At 42.2% G+C, this 17833-nt stretch overlaps 1 protein-coding gene across 1 annotated transcript; it reads right to left on the reverse strand.

Moving 5' to 3' along the window:
• Positions 1–9490: 9490 nt before the first annotated feature.
• Positions 9491–15588, reverse strand: LOC139401801 (protein ANKUB1-like). The gene is made up of 3 exons (XM_071145778.1): positions 15458–15588; positions 13157–14080; positions 9491–9620 (listed from the first exon to the last, which is right to left on the reverse strand). Exons 1-3 carry the CDS (start codon positions 15586–15588, stop codon positions 9491–9493), a joined length of 1185 nt encoding a protein of 394 aa, XP_071001879.1.
• Positions 15589–17833: the final 2245 nt, after the last annotated feature.

Here is a 17833-nt window from a genome sequence, read left to right on the forward strand (position 1 = left end):
TAAAGTCTTAATTTGTAATTGTTTGTAATGTCTTATCAATTGGTGTTGGACCACAGGAAGATTAGCTAACGTTATAGCGTTAGCTAATGGGGACTCTAGTAAAGATTCACAAGACTGTTCACAGATTCACATTGATCACAGAATCTGATTGATAATCTTAATTCGAAGTTTTTTACTGGACAACCAACACTTGACAGATGGGCTAATCCATAGAAAGAAAATGTGATCTTGGATCTTGAACTCCCCTAGCTACATTTCGACTTAATGTTCAATATTACTAGTGGCACTCTGTCCTTACGAACAGTAAATCATTGGGTCTGACTCTTTTGATTTAATGCAATTTCATCATCGATAGTGAAACAACCACCACATAATCGTCAACTCCCCCCTACAAAACATGAATTTATTTGTGGTTTATCCTCTTTAGCTATTTGGTATTAGGTGTGATCCTGACTTGGAATGGCCACGAAGTTACACATTGTTTTAGGTCCAGTTAGTTTGGAAGTTGTGGTAAATGGGGGAGTGTGAGCGCGTGTCATGAGATGCTGCAGGTGTTGATATGGGGATGGATAGGCTACCACTGCCTTTAATTACTACGCTCTGCCTGCACCTACCTCAACTGGTACTCTGCTGCCTCGCTGTGGTGAGAGCACTAACACACTGAACATGATGGACAAGGATGCTCCATATAGCCATCCATCACTGTCCAGTTGTGATGGATGTAATACAGAATGCAATACAGAATGACAAGATATGGTTTGATATCTCTTCTGAAACTGGGGTGGGGTTATTGAGTTCAAGGTTGTGTAATGGTTGCTTCCATGTCAGTCCTCAAAGATGAAATTGCATAGAATCGAATGAATCACATCCAATGATTTCCCGTTTTGGACATTGTTTTGAAAATGATTCTCCATAGCTGCCATACCTTTGATGTCATAACCTGTTACAGAATTCCCCTTCCTTATTATAAACTCTGATTAAAATCTAATCAAATCAAATTTTATTTGTCACATACACATGGTTAGCAGATGTTAATGCGAGTGTAGCGAAATGCTTGTGCTTCTAGTTCCGACAATGCAGTAATAACCAACAAGTAATCTAACTAACAATTCCAAAACTACTGTCTTATACACAGTGTAAGGGGATAAAGAATATGTACATAAAGATATATGAATGAGTGATGGTACAGAGCAGCATAGGCAAGATACAGTAGATGGTATCGAGTACAGTATATACATATGAGATGAGTATGTAAACAAAGTGGCATAGTTAAAGTGGCTAGTGATACATGTATTACATAAGGATGCAGTAGATGATATAGAGTACAGTATATACGTATACATATGAGATGAATAATGTAGGGTATGTAAACATTATATTAGGTAGCATTGTTTAAAGTGGCTAGTGATGTATTTTACATCATTTCCCATCAATTCCCATTATTAAAGTGGCTGGAGTTGAGTCAGTGTGTTGGCAGCAGCCACTCAATGTTAGTGGTGGCTGTTTAACAGTCTGATGGCCTTGAGATAGAAGCTGTTTTTCAGTCTCTCGGTCCCTGCTTTGATGCACCTGTACTGACCTCACCTTCTGGATGATAGCGGGGTGAACAGGCAGTGGCTCGGGTGGTTGTTATCCTTGATGATCTTTATGGCCTTCCTGTAACATCGGGTGGTGTAGGTGTCCTGGAAAAACTATGACTATAACTAAAACTATGGAGTTCATTGGCCTACAACACATGTGTGTGTATTTGCCCTTAAAATGATATTGCTAGATGGAAGAAAATAATAAGATAGGCCTAAACTGTAATAAGATGTACTTGAAAGATACTATAAATAGCAGGAGACATACCTGGGTTCTAGACTGGTATTTAGGGCAAGCATTTTAGGATTATACATATGCTTAGTGTCAACTTCTACTTACACGTTAAAGCTCAGCCATGTTGCTACATGTTTACTCTTTGACTTCAAGTAGAGCATTGTTTGTGAATCTGAATAAAAGCCTAATAAAAGTGTATCGCCCCCAGCTTGGGCAGCACTGCTACACTGCTTTTTTGGGCTAAAGGTGTTTGTGACACGTGCATGTGTTCCAATGATGTCATAATTGTCTGTAGGTTCTATGTTGCCTATCAACTTGGCTGTCCTTCAGAAAGTAGATAATACTTGTGTTTTCAAACAATTAATACAAATACTAGCAACAAAACAAACTAAATAGATTTAACCCATTAATATGATATTGCCAGATGGAAGAAAATAACAAGCTAAACTGTATTAAGATATATCTTATAGACTGCTTCAGTGCATTTGGAAAGTATTCAGACCCCTTGACTTTTTACACATTTCATTTTTTACGTTACAGCCTTATTCTAAAATGGATTACATACAACATTTTCCTCATCAATCTACACACAATATCCTATAATGACAAAGCAAAAACTGTTTTTTAGACATTTTTGCAATTTAAAACGGAAAAAAACAGAAATACCTTATAAGTATTCAAACCCTTTGCTATGAGACTCGAAATTGAGCACCGGTGCATCCTGTTTCCCTTGATCATCCTTGAGGTATTTCTACAACATGATTGGAGTCCACCTGTGGTAAATTCAATTGATTGGACGTGATTTGGAAAGGCACATACCTAAGGTCCCACAGTTGACAGTGCAAAAATCTATTTTAATTCCAGGTTATAAGGCAACAAAATAGGGAAAATGCCAAGGGGGGTGAATACTTTCGCAAGCCACTGTAAATGGTTCAGTTCACATAAACAGTCATTATTTTCAGTTTGAGAGATCATCCCGGGCTTTGCCCCGTCTGCTGTAGCTGAGATGTCCCTGGAGGACGTAGAACAACAAGACTATGATGTTTCTGACACTGAGACAGTCAGGTAAGGCCACTTACACTCTGTCCAGTTAGATATTTGTGTGGAGATTAAGAGAGAGAGACTAATAAGAAAGAACTTGTTATGGGGCAGGTCAGGCGTCATTCATGGAGTCATTTGTAGGGTCAAGTCCCCAGCCGATCTATTTGAACCGCTCATTATTTGTGGCCATGTATTAACTACTAAGTGAGTCTTTGACATGAAGACAGTGGTTAGATTCTTCCATTGGGACTGCTCTGATGTTTCCATTCTCTGCTGGTTATGACCATAGAGCCTTGTCCCAGTCTCTAGACCTGCCTGTCTGTGTGATGGATGACCACCTGACCTCTGAAGCTGTCAATGAGATGGTAAGTTGACCTTGTCATTTCATATTACAACATTAATCCAATAAAATGTTATAGTGATGCTATGATTGGCAATGTTGACGTACCACAACCATCTCTGTTGTGTTTCAGTTGTTTAAATTTGTCCAATGTTGCCAATGCTCCTCCATTCTCTAACGGTTCATAAGTTCTTTCAGTATGATATTTGTTGTATATGTTAAGTTTGACTCTGTTGGTGCCATTATTTGAGACTCATAATGTTTATTTCTACCAGAAGCAAAGCAGCACTGTGGAAACCACAGAAGAAGAGAGCCTCAACAGTGCGAAAAATCTTGAGTCTTTTTCACTGATTATCAACTTCCTGCAGAACCTAACTGAGGAGTATGTTCTATTTTATTTGGTACAGTACTACTATCAAACCTGTAAAGGATTGTATGAAAGCAGATTCATCAACTACATTTCCATTGCGGAAAAAGTTACATCACATCACAATGTTGTCAAAACAATTGCTACAAAGCATGTGTAAAATACTGTTTAATCTGATGACTCTACTGACCGACATTTCTGACAATATTAATACTATTAATATGAATAATTCATATGAATCATTTTCAGGCAATGGAGTAGGATTCATAATGGCATTTCTGACCCGGTAAGATCTGAAAGCTTATTTAGAATACAATGATCACTGAATGTTTAACCTTGTTCATAAGCTTTTGAAAGACGCACTATGCAACATTTTAAAACACTACTTCTGTTTCTGGAATACAGCTGACAAAACAACAGCTTGCCGGCTTGTGTCTGAGGATTGTCCAGTTTTTATCGGACAAGCTGATGCAGATCATCATCCCAGGTCTTTACGAACTACTGGGCATCCAAGATGCTGCCTCCCCTCCATTGTCACAGAGATCTCTCACAGCGTCACTCACCAGTCTGTTAGACGATAAGGTTAACACCAAGTCCCGCGTGAGATTTACTGAGGCTGGTGTACCTAAGAGGCCAGGCAGTCGAAAGTCTTTCAATATATTTCGCATCCCGACTCCCTACCCTTCCTCCAACTGTATGGATCAGGAAGAGGAAGAAGAGCAGGAATCACAACAACTTAAGTTCAATGAGATTTACCTGACTAAGGAGATGGGCAGTCTGGGCAGTGGAAGCTACTGCCCAAAACCATTGCCCAAGCCAGCCATGAGGTATGTCTGTAACCATTCTTCAATACTGCCCTTTATTTATGATTGTCCTTAAACAGTATTTGATGTTTATAGAAATTTCACATTTTTTTTAGAGGATAGATATGGCCATATAAAGTTTAATTCAGAGTTTACATACACCTTAGCCAAGGACATTTAAACTCAGTTTTTCACAATTCCTGACATTTAATCCTAGTAAAAATTCCCTGTTTTAGGTCAGTTAGGATCACCACTTTATTTTAAGAATGTGAAATGTCAGAATAATAGAAGAAGAAAGAATAATTTATTTCAGCTTTTATTTCTTTCTCCACATTCCCAGTGGGTCAGAAGTTTACATACACTCAAATAGTATTTGGTAGCATTGCCTTTAAATTGTTTAACTTGGGTCAAATGTTTTGGGTAGCCTTCCACAAGCTCCCACAATAAGTTGGGAGAATTTTGGCCCATTCCTCCTGACAGAGCTGGTATGACTGAGTCAGGTTTGTAGGCCTCCTTGCTCGCACAAGCTTTTTCAGTTCTGCCCACAAATGTTCTATAGGATTGAGGTCAGGGCTTTGTGATTGCCACTCCAATACCTTGACTTTGTTGTTCTTAAGTCATTTTGCCACAACTTTGGAAGTATGCTTGGGGTCATGTCCATTTGGAAGACCCATTTGCGACCAAGCTTTAACTTCCTGACTGAAGTCTTGAGATGTTGCTTCAATATATCCACATAATTGTCCAGCCTCATGATGCTATCTATTTTGTGAAGGGCACTAGACCCTCCTGCAGCAAAGCACCCCCACAACATGATTCTGCTACCACCGTGCTTCACGGTTGGGATGGTGTTCTTTGGCTTGCAAGCCTCACCCTTTTTCCTCCAAACATAATGATGGTCATTATGCCCAAACAGTTCTATTTTTGTTTCATCAGACCAGAGGACATTTCTCCAAAAAGTATGATCTTTGTCCCCATGTGCAGTTGCAAACCGTAGTCTGGGTTTTTTATGGCGGCTTCCGGAGCAGTGGCTTCTTCCCTGCTGAGCGGCCTTTCAGGTTATGTCGATATAGGACTCGTTTTACTGTGGATATAGATACTTTTGTACCTGTTTCCTCCAGCATCTTCACACGGTCCATTGCTGTTGTTCTGGGATTGATTTGCACTTTTCGCACCCAAGTACGTTCATCTCTAGGAGACAGAACGCGTCTCCTTCCTGAGTGGTATGACGGCTGTGTGGTCCCATGGTGTTTATACTTGCGTACTATTGTTTGCACAGATGAACGTGGTACCTTCAGCCATTTGGAAATTGCTCACAAGGTTGAACCAATTATTTTTCTGAGGTCTTGGCTGATTTCTTTTGATTTTCTCATGATGTCAAACGAAGAGGCACTGAGTTTGAAGGTTGGCCTTGAAATACATCCACAGACTCAAATGATGTCAATTAGCCTAACATAAGCTTCTAAAGCCATGACATCCTTTTCTGGAATTTTCCAAGCTGTTTAAAGGCACAGTCAACTTAGTGCATGTAAACTTCTGACCCACTGGAATTGAGATACAGTGAATTCTAAGTTAACTAATCTGTCTGTAAACAATTGTTGGAAAAATTACTTGTCATGCACAAAGTAGATGTCCTAACCGACTTGCCAAAACTAGAGTTTGTTAACAAGGAATTTGTGGAGTGGTTGAAAAACGACTTTTAATGACTCCAACCTAAGTGTATGTAAACTTCTGACTTCAACTGTACAAGCCAGTTTCAATACAAATTACTTATACAAAAAAAGTACTCTAATTTATCATATTATTTGACTTTAAAACAGAATAATTTAGTATTTTTTTTTCTTCTCCAAACCAGCAGAAGCTTTTCTCTTTTATCTTTCTGTAATGAAAAGAACTATAGAAGTTGAATAAATTATAATTTTTTATTATTAGATGTGGTTGACACACCTCCACCACACTAAGGTGTTTTCCCAGAGCAAAAGCAACGATTCCCCCACTATTTTCAATGGTGCAGATGTGTTTGACACACCTCCACCAGAGCAACGTTCCTCACAGCCTTACATATTATTTGTTTGACTGTGATGATTTCTGTTTTTTTTTCCAAGAACCTCTCTGTCTGATGTGCAGAAGAAGACAACCAACTCTGACTCGCTACAAGTCCTCTTAGGTGTCTCAGAGGACACCCTCGTCACCTGTGTGCAGGACAGCCTGCAAGGATCTCTCTCCAAACTTGCATGCATGTCCAATTCTCCATCTGGAAGTGCAGGCTCTCCGAAGATGACCCCTGCTGTAATGGCAGAAGTGATTAAAGATGTCAAGTCGGCCGTATCAGTGGTCGTTAAGAGTGCCTCCACTAGCCAAATCTCTCAAGTGACACCGGTAAGGGGAGACTCACAGACCACGGTGACTGAGAGCATGGTGAGAGAGCTGGCTGCTAAACTTGAAAAAGTTGACCAAGAGAGCAAGAGTCTAACAGGGCAAGTCATGACCATGATCTCTGACACAATGGTGGCTTTTGTTGACGAGAACGAACAGAATTTGCTGAAAGATCTGAAGGACAAGATCACGTTTTTGGCATCGCATGTTGGCTTCATTGAGGATCTTGATGCCCTGATAAGGAAATACGAGAGCAGCTACAATATTAGTGAATCTGGTTCCTCCTGCACGCTCACATCTAAGAGCATCCAAAAACTCTCCAGCCGGGAGTTTCAAACATCAGCAATACAAGCAGTGAGTGGAGTTCTTGCCAAAAAAGTCAGTAGTTTGAGCTTTCCTAGTTCAGTCGTTCAGTCTGAGTTAACAGGTGCTGTATCAGGTCAAACATTGTCTGGCATTGTAAAGACAGAGTCAATTCACCCAGTGGGCTCAGCAGCGTCAGTAGTTGTTAAGACTTTCGTGTCAGATATGAAGTCCTTGGCTGAATCTGAAGAGAGTCCCCAACAGAAGAGTGCCTGGTCTGCTGCTGTTCACATTTACCACAGCATCCAAAACAACTTGAAAGATTATTTCGGCAAGCTTCAGAGATTTGCCCTAAAGAGCATTGTCACATCTGATGACAACATCACAAATGCTGAGTTTAAGGAGACAGTTCCACTTCCTTGCTTAGACATGAAATATAGGCCCAGTAAGAGTGAGCCTCAGTTGCCAGAGTCCACTGGTGAAGTTACTTTACAAAGAGGCCTAAGTGAGTGCTCAAAACTTCTTTGGGCACAAACTGAGTCAGAAGAAAGCAAGCTACTTCTGACAACTTGCACCAAAGAAGTCATCTCAGAGCTTCTGGTCTTGTACAAGACTGAGATGTCAAAGGAGGACCCCCTGTACACTGTTGGAGAAAAAGGATCAGACTTCTCTATTGAGAGACAACAATTTGTAGATGGCGTTCTGGCTCAGCTTGGGGATATCTCCCATTCCAGGGCCTCATCACCAATAGTATATGAGTTCTCCTGTCAAATTGAGGACAGCAGAAGTAAGGCCACAGCTTCTTTGACCAGTCTGTTAGATTGCATGAAACAACTCTCAAGTGAGGAATTCAAGAGAGACACCACTCAAGCAGTGAGTGAGTTCCTAGTTAAAAAGTCCAACAGTAGCTTAACTAGTGCACAGCCTGCTTATTCTGTAGCATCCAGGTCTTGTTCCGTTCAAAACCAGAGAACCTTGTCAAAGGATATTTGTGTGGATTCTGCTGCCTTTGGCATCATTGACACATTTGTGGAAGACCTGCAGAGCTTGGCGCAACCTGCAGAAGTAGAGGAAAGAGAACCTGACCTCCAGGAAAATGCACAAAAGCTTCAGAGCAGGATCTGGTCTGCTACCACTAGTTTATATAACAATATTAAGAAGACATTAAAGGGCTTCACCATTCACCGGCGGAGGTCAGATGTGCAGAGAAGAATGTCTAGCCATACACCCACAGAGGACTCTGGACATCTTGTGACTAAGGAGTACCTTGGTTTGGCAAGCCAGAACTTGACGCAAGCTAGTAAGAGTGTGCCTCACTTGCCCAGTTTGAACCAGGAAGTGACTCTACACATGGGTGTCAGCGAGAGTTCAAAACTTCTCTGGACTGAAACAGACGAGGCTCTACTGACCAATAGTACCAAACAGGTCATTTCAACAATCTTGACCTCATGCGAGGATCAGACATCAAATGCACCTTGCTTCTCCACAGTAGGAAAGAAAATATCTGATATGTCCCTTGAGGTCAACATATTGGTAGGTGGTGTTCTGTCTCAGCTGAAGGACATCTCCTTGTCAAGGTCCCCAACACCATGTGAAGACATGTTTGAACGTCTCCAAGGTTCTACTGAGCGAACCTCTCCAGTAAGTCTAGATTGCAGCACGGCTGCCTCCAAAGGCATTGCATCTTCCCACAGTCTTTCAACAAAGAGCCTCCAAAAACTCTCTAGTCATGAGTTCCAAACCAAAGCTGAGAAAGGAGTGAGTGAGGTCCTCTCTAGATCATTTAACATTGTGGAGGAAGGTACAACAGATAAGTACCTCCAGTCTGTATCTACATCCACCACATCTACTGATATTATACGAACCATGGAGAAAGACCAGCAGGAGCTCACCCAGACCACCCAATCATCTGACATGGTATCTGGAACCTCCCTGCTCACCACTGGACAGGTTTCTGAGAAAAGGATCTGGTCTGTTGCTCGTAACATCTACTAAAGTCTGCAAAGTAAGATTACGGAGTTTCTCAGAAAAGATCTTCAAAGATCAGACACAACACTTGGTTCAATCCAAATATTTACATATCAAAGCAGTCCTGCTTCACAAAGAGCAAGTCTCTGCCATCTTGAGGTCAACCAGAGCAGTGTTACACCTGGTGGAAACGATGCCTGTGTGGACATTCCGCACAAATTACTACCTAAAACCACTAAGCTCTCAGGATCCATGCTGGAGGATATTGGCACGATCCGTTGTAGGAGTGCTGACAGCCAAAATACAAGAAATACCTCTTCTTCACGCTCCTCCACCTCTCTAACACCTACTTCAAAATTAAGGCAGTCGAAATGGCACTTTGCCTTACCCGGGACTCCCATCCCCACTGAGTTTCCTGCTCAGATTGACTTTCCCATTGTTAGAAACACAATCATTGAGGACTTCTTTCACACAGAGGACTTACTTCCTGTAACCTTTGTGGACAAAGTCAGGCAAGCTGCTGGGGTGGTAGTGGACATTATGGTGGAAAGTGTTGAGAACACACAGGAAGATGGAAAAGTTGGTTCTCATCTTGACGACCTCCGATCTGCTGTTAGGAAATTGAGAAAAATCATTTCCACTTGGACCATCCACATTTTCAGCCATGAATTGGTGGATAAAGTGATAGCCCTTCAGGACAGCCACAGCACTCCACAGGTCTTAACATTGGAAGCAGCCAAAAGTGCTTCAGACTCCATTCTTTCAAGGCTGAAATGGGGAAATGAACAATGTGCCATATCCAAGGAGCTCTCCTCTCAGCTTCTCCAGATATTTGCTGAAGAGACAGTGAAGTGCTTCCTGAGACAGTGGTCAGATGAGTATGAAAACATAAACTTTGATGTTTCAGTCCAGAACGATCCAAAGACTTCTACTTGCATGGTCATTCTTCAAATGATCACCAAAGCCACTGCTAAATGTTATTTTGAGTCCGCTACCAGCGTGGCCACCAGTGACATTGTAGAAGGCGTGTTTGATTTGGAAAGGGATACCATCAGCAGTACTGGAGAGCAGGTCCTCACCTTCGATACAAAGGTATAGTACACATACATCTTTCATGAATAACACTGCTGTTGACCTTTTATATGATTCTTTGTGTCATGGCATTGCACTGCTTCTTTGCAATTGATATGCTGTACTTTAAGATATCGAAAACATTTCAGTTTGTTTTAATGTGCCTTTTCCCACCAACCAGGGTTCCAAGAATGTTAGTAAGAACCTCTGTCCTCAAGAGTCTCTGGAGTACCAGCCTCAGAACATTTCCCCTACTGTGTACTTTACAGGTAAGCCCTGCTGCTGTTTAGGCTGCTGCTCAGTCAAGACTGAGACATTATCCCTTTACCATTCCACTAATTCATTTGGAAAGACGTTGTACTCCTCTGAGTTGTTACCTATGACATACTGTACTGTGGGCTGGGTGGTAGCCTAGTGGGTTAAGAGGTTGGGCCAGTAACCGATAGGTTGCTGGTTCAGAATCCCTGAGTTCACGAGGCAAAATCTGTCAATGTGCTCTTGAGCAAGGCACTTAATCCTAATTGCTCCTTGTAAGTCTCTCTAGATAAGAGTGTCTGATAAATGAGTAAAAATGTAAATTGATGGCATGCTGGATGGTCTTTCGTTGCAGAGACGATGACAACATCTCATGGCTCCTTTTCTCCAGAGGGAAATGTATGATATCGCATCGTCCTTCCCACTTGAAGAGAAGAGTCGCAAACCCTCCCTTTTCACCAGATTGTCTAGATCCATCACGAAAGGCTTTCTCAGCACATTCAAATCTTCAAGGAAAACCAAATTATTTAATTAAATTCTTCATTATAAACAACGAGAGCATTCATTTGTTCAGATGAGAATCTAATCGTATTGGTCACATACGCCGAAAACAACTGTGAGATGCTTTATTACGAGCCCATTCCCAACAATGCAGAGTTAAAAAGTAAGAATATATTTTCTAAATAGTAACACAATAACAATAACAAGGCTATATACAAGGAGTACCAGTACCGAGTCAATGTGCATGGGTGCGAGGTAGTTGAGGTAATACAGTATGTACATGTAGGTAAGGGTAAAAGTGACTAGGCAATCAGGATAGATAATAAACACAGTAGCAGCAGCTAGTGTGAAAGTCGGTCAGTGTCACAGTGAATGTGTGGGTAGAGTGTAGTGAGTGTGCATCGAGCCAATTCAAGAGAGTCAGTGGAAAACAATTAGAAAAATACATCAATAACAAAGGGGCAAATAGTGCAGGTGGCCATTTAATTGACGTTCAGCAGTCTGATGGCTTGGGGGTAGAAGCTGTTCAGCAGTCTAATGACTTGGGTGTAGAAGCTGTTCAGCAGTCTAATGACTTGGGGGTAGAAGCTGTTCAGCAGTCTGATGACTTGGGGGTAGAAGCTGTTCAGCAGTCTGATGACTTGGGGGTAGAAGCTGTTCAGCAGTCTAATGACTTGGGGGTAGAAGCTGTTCAGCAGTCTGATGACTTGGGGGTAGAAGCTGTTCAGCAGTCTAATGACTTGGGTGTAGAAGCTGTTCAGCAGTCTAATGACTTGGGGGTAGAAGCTGTTCAGCAGTCTGATGACTTGGGGGTAGAAGCTGTTCAGCAGTCTGATGACTTGGGGGTAGAAGCTGTTCAGCAGTCTAATGACTTGGGGGTAGAAGCTGTTCAGCAGTCTAATGACTTGGGGTTAGAAGCTGTTCAGCAGTCTAATGACTTGGGGGTAGAAGCTGTTCAGCAGTCTAATGACTTGGGGGTAGAAGCTGTTCAGCAGTCTAATGACTTGGGGATAGAAGCTGTTCAGCAGTCTTTTGACTTGGGGGTAGAAGCTGTTCAGATCTAATGACTTGGGGGTAGAAGCTGTTCAGCATTCTAATGACTTGGGGGTAGAAGCTGTTCAGCAGTCTAATGACTTGTGGGTAGAAGCTGTTCAGCAGTCTAATGACTTGGGGGTAGAAGCTGTTCAGCAGTCTAATGACTTGGGGGTAGAAGCTGTTCAGCAGTCTAATGACTTGGGGGTAGAAGCTGTTCAGCAGTCTAATGACTTGGGGGTAGACTCTGTTCAGCAGTCTAATGACTTGGGGGTAGACTCTGTTCAGCAGTCTAATGACTTGGGGGTAGACGCTGTTCAGCAGTCGTATGGCTAGGGGGTAGAAGCTGTTCAGCAGTCTAATGACCAGGATCCTGGTGTCTACCCAATGTGCTGAGCACTCCTCCTGGACAGAGTCCGCTCTACATTCAGCTGCTACAACCATGGTCTCTGTGTGAAGGCACTGTTAGAGAGTCAATCAACCAGAACAAGGTTAGGAGACCAAATCTGTGTCCTAGCATTGTGAAATACTGTATATGTAATGGCCTCAATACATTAATGAAGTGCCCTTACATCCTATCCTCTCCCCATACTGAAACAACTTGTTAGGGTGAACCAATAAGACTGACACTATATACCTTCTAAGCATGATAGTTGGCTCATGATTTGTTTCAGGACTTGTTAGGGTAAACCAATAACAGCTTCTACCCCCAAATCATAAGACTGCTGAACAATTAATCAAATGGCCACCGGACAAGTTCAACTGTTTTAATATTTGTTACTTTAGTTTATTGGGTAAATATTCTGTCCAACTCTTCTTGAACTGCACTGTTTGTTAAGGGCTTGTAAGTAAAGTATTTCACGGAAAGATCTACACTTGTTGTATTCAGCGCATGTGACAAATTAAAGTTTGAGTTGATTTGATTTGACTATATACCTTCTAAGCATGATGGTTGGCACATGATTTGTTTGTACTGAAATCTATTCAGGGAGGATAAGGGTATATCATAGGCAGTGATGAAGTGGTAAAACCATTGACTGGTAAATGCTGATTGCCGTTCAGGATTAAAGAAGTAACGCTCCCTCTACTTTCAATGCATCTTCCACAAAAGGTGGGTAAATGCTTGAACAAAATAAAATAAAAAGTGTGTAAACAGCTTTTACATGTGTTCCCCCCCCATCACCACTGATTATAGGAGGCTTCTTCTGACAGTATTCACACCTTTCATAAGAAACCTCCAGAGAAATATTCATATTCACCGTAGCTGTCATTTAAACTTGGACTAACCTGGCCAAGGCCAAACAGTATATGGCGTTTTCTCTGGGTGTGCGGTCGCAGTGGAGAGAAAAGGCCTCCAGTGAGGTGGTGAGTATATGGGCGGAGTTTGGCGAGGCAAACACAGGTCTGAGATTGGTGTCTCTGGAAATGGGCGGGAGCGGGACTCTGCTCCTCCATTGGTTGCTGTTCTGATCCCCACTCTCATCCTCCTCACATCCCTTCCCTCCACATCCCCTCTTCTTCTCTCTTTCATCCCTCGTGGCCACAGGGTGTAGCTTCGGTAGTTGAAGACGTTTATCCTGGGATGCCAGGGCGCGGAGCGGGCAGGATACATGAGATGGGCAGTTGATGGGGGTCAAACGTCGAGAGGCTGTGGACATCACCCTGATACCCGCCTTGGCCTCACTCCTCCTGGGCTTGGAGGACATCTTGGGGAGGGTGAAGCCGTCCACCAGGACCGTGTCGCCCACCCTGGTCCTGAACGGAGCCCTGTTGAGGCCCATGCAGTGCCTGGATGCTGCCCTCCTCTGCCCCAGCCTCACCCAGCCCTTTATCTGGAGGTATGTCCGCATGGGCAGGGCCATACCTGGGAGGACCACCACAGAGCACAGCTTGGTGGCCAGGTGACTCACACACTCCCTGTGGCCGTACTGAAGGGCGATCCTCAGGGGGTCACGACCCTGGGGATCCCGACAGGCAAGGGTCAGAACGCTGCTGGCGATAATGAGTTTGAGGATGGTGAGCTGGCCTCGTTTGATGTAGGCGACAGCGGGACACTTGGCGACGTCGGGGTGGGCCGTCTGGTGGCACCACTCACGGTAAGGGTGAACCCCCACCGGCTCAATGACACGCACCCCCCTCTCCAGCAGCCAGCTGGCCAGGTCCAGGTGGCCCAGAGAAGCAGCGATGTAGAGTGCCACCCGGAGCTGGAACCTGGAATAATACAGAATCAATGTATTTATAACACGTTTCAAGTTTTTTTTGTCAAGTTCACAAGATACAGTGGGTTATAAAACAGTACAATAAAATGCTTACTTGCAAGCTCTTTCCCACAATGCAGTATTAAATATCAGGGTAAGAGAAAAAACGTATGAAGGAAAAAAACACAAGAATATAAGCTATATACAGGGTCAGTACTATCATTGTAAGCTATATACAGGGTCAGTACTGTCATTGTAAGCTATATACAGGGTCAGTACTATCATTGTAAGCTATATACAGGGTCAGTACTATCATTGTAAGCTATATACAGGGTCAGTACCATCACTGTAAGCTATATACAGGGTCAGTACCATCATTGTAAGCTATATACAGGGTCAGTACTATCATTGTAAGCTATATACAGGGTCAGTACTATCATTGTAAGCTATATACAGGGTCAGTACCATCATTGTAAGCTATATACAGGGTCAGTACTATCATTGTAAGCTATATACAGGGTCAGTACTATCATTGTAAGCTATATACAGGGTCAGTACTATCATTGTAAGCTATATACAGGGTCAGTACTATCATTGTAAGCTATATACAGGGTCAGTACCATTATTGTAAGCTATATACAGGGTCAGTACTATCATTGTAAGCTATATACAGGGTCAGTACTATCATTGTAAGCTATATACAGGGTCAGTACTATCATTGTAAGCTATATACAGGGTCAGTACTATCATTGTAAGCTATATACAGGGTCAGTACCATTAATGTATGTTATATACAGGGTCAGTACTATCATTGTAAGCTATATACAGGGTCAGTACTATCATTATAAGTTATATACAGGGTCAGTACCATTAATGTATGTTATATACAGGGTCAGTACTATCATTATAAGCTATATACAGGGTCAGTACTGTCATTGTAAGCTATATACAGGGTCAGTACTATCATTGTAAGCTATATACAGGGTCAGTACTATCATTGTAAGCTATATACAGGGTCAGTACCATTAATGTATGTTATATACAGGGTCAGTACTATCATTATAAGCTATATACAGGGTCAGTACTGTCATTGTAAACTATATACAGGGTCAGTACTATCATTATAAGCTATATACAGGGTCAGTACTATCATTGTAAGCTATATACAGGGTCAGTACCATTAATGTATGTTATATACAGGGTCAGTACTATCATTGTAAGCTATATACAGGGTCAGTACCATCATTGTAAGCTATATACAGGGTCAGTACCATCATTGTAAGCTATATACAGGGTCAGTACCATCATTGTAAGCTATATAAAGGTTCAGTACCATCACTGTTGATAGTAAGTCTATCATACAGTTCAGTGTGTAGATGTGTATTCTGACATCACAGGTCTCTCCCTAGACAGGTGTCGTTGGACGGTCAGTCTGTGTCCCAGGAAGCAGCCTCTGAGGAACTCCGCCCACCCATCCCAGGTCTCCCACCGTAGAGTAGCCCCTGGGAGACAGAGACACATGCAGGTTGTCCTCCTGGTTGCCATGAACCAAGAATGTGTTCCATACAGTCCATTTGTCTCTGTGTTACATCCATAAGGTGTTGAGCCAGAGGACATTTGAGGCTGTTCTGATGGCAGAAGGCGGGGTGCAACTCAATATTAGGAAGGTGTTTCTAATGTTTGGTACACTCAGTATATATAAGTTAGGAGTCATATAATTACAGGGGTAAGATGAACTGGCTCCTTTGCACTGATCTTAGGTCTGGTTTGTGTTTTTACTGCTAATGGTAAAGGTTAGGATTTGGTGAGAGTAAACTGATCCTAGATCTGTGCCCAAGGGCAATTTCTATCCAGAGACAAATCAAAGGTCCATGCTATTTAAACTTATAATCTACCACCATCTCGTGGCTCAAACTTGTAACAACATTTTCTAATTCATGTGCTGTACTGAGTTTTGTTCTATCACATTGAACACTAATCTGGGTGCAGATTAAATTGTTAACAGAAATATTATGAATATGTATTTCAATGAACCCAAAGGGCCTCTTCTTCTCCTACTATACGGCCTGCTGTACTCTACTGTGCTCTACTGTACTCTGCTGTACTCTACTGTAGTCTGCTCTACTGTAGTGTACTACTCTACTGCTGTAGTCTGCTGTGCTCAACTGTACTCTGCTGTACTCTGTCTGCTGTACTCTACTGTAGTCTGCTCTACTGTACTCTGCTCTACTGTAGTGTACTACTCTACTGCTGTAGTCTGCTGTACTCTGCTGTGCTCTACTGTAGTATGTTGTACTCTGCTGTGCTCTACTGTACTATACACCACTGGGTATACAGACTCTTCAGATACTGTTAGCGAACACCAGACTGAGGTCGAGGCGATTACATGGGGTAAAGGTTTATGACTGTAAGGGTGTTTGGTACAAAGGCAACACTACATCGGGCCACATTTCAGCTCTATTCCAGGTCAACCATACAATACTATAGATTTCCACTCTAGTCAACCAGCAAGAAGGAGAGACAGACAGAAGGTCTGGCTTTGACTATGTCAATGATGGGATGTGTAAGTAAGGAGTAAGGAACACAAATAAACATTATTCTGATGGTTAAATTTGTACTTAGATATATAACCACTCTCCTCTGTTAGCAAATCTTCCACAGAACTTTGTGGAACAGAGTGAGTTCTGTCCCTGTCTGGCTCTGGACATGTACCCAGGGATCTCTGTACAACAACACTTCACACTCACGAAGCAGTGTTCTTACTAACCAATCACTCTACCATAACCATGGTCTCGGTATAAAGCAGTGTTCTTACTAACCAATCACTCTACCATAGCCATGGTCTCGGTATAAAGCAGTGTCCTTACTAACCAATCACTCTACCATAACCATGGTCTCGGTATAAAGCAGTGTTCTTACTAACCAATCACTCTACCATAACCATGGTCTCGGTATAAAGCAGTGGTCCTTACTAACCAATCACTCTACCATAACCATGGTCTTGGTTGAGCAAGGGCAATATTACTTTAAGTCTCAAGCAGGGTGAACTCAACATACTATATAACACCACACTATACAGTGGGGCAAAAAAGTATTTAAAATTTGAAGCAGAGCTTAATTTGTAAATTGGGAGGTGCCAGAGGGGGGGCTCTGTGGTACCAGAACTCATGAGAAAAAAGATCACCTATTATAATAGAGCATTGAACGCATATCATCACATTTGGGTAGGGCAGTAGAGTAGAGCCATTTACAGTAGGTGAACACATGGGGAACATTTTTAGTAGCCTAGGGTCCGGGAAAGTGTTGGCCTTTTTAAAACCGCATTTCGTGCAATTCTACATAATTTTACATGACTGGAGACTTTGGCATTATGTTTTTTTAATCCGCACAAATGATCGAAATGGCAGGCTACTTTGACGCTGACAAATGTAGTATCTGAGATCAATAAAAACGACCTTGTCTTGAATCCATCAATAGCCTATAGGCCTAGGTTTGTGGAGAAACATATAGTAGGCTACAATATGAGGAGGAAATGAGTCCTAAAAATGCTTTCCAGTTTCACTGACTCACCCAATGATGCGCAGCTCACTCGCTGGAGATTGTCGATGCGCTCGTGTCAAAAGCCTATCTCTCCCTCTCTCTGTTTTGTAAAACAATGTTTGGGAGTTGATCAAATATTTTGGTAGTCTACAGCATAGTCTTATCTTTTCAGCAAGAGTCATTGCTTTTCAACCTGTGTTTTCCCTCGATTGTATTTGAAATATTG

The sequence above is a fragment of the Oncorhynchus clarkii genome, unplaced genomic scaffold (genome assembly GCF_045791955.1).
Source record: "Oncorhynchus clarkii lewisi isolate Uvic-CL-2024 unplaced genomic scaffold, UVic_Ocla_1.0 unplaced_contig_5028_pilon_pilon, whole genome shotgun sequence".
NCBI lineage: Eukaryota > Metazoa > Chordata > Actinopteri > Salmoniformes > Salmonidae > Oncorhynchus > Oncorhynchus clarkii.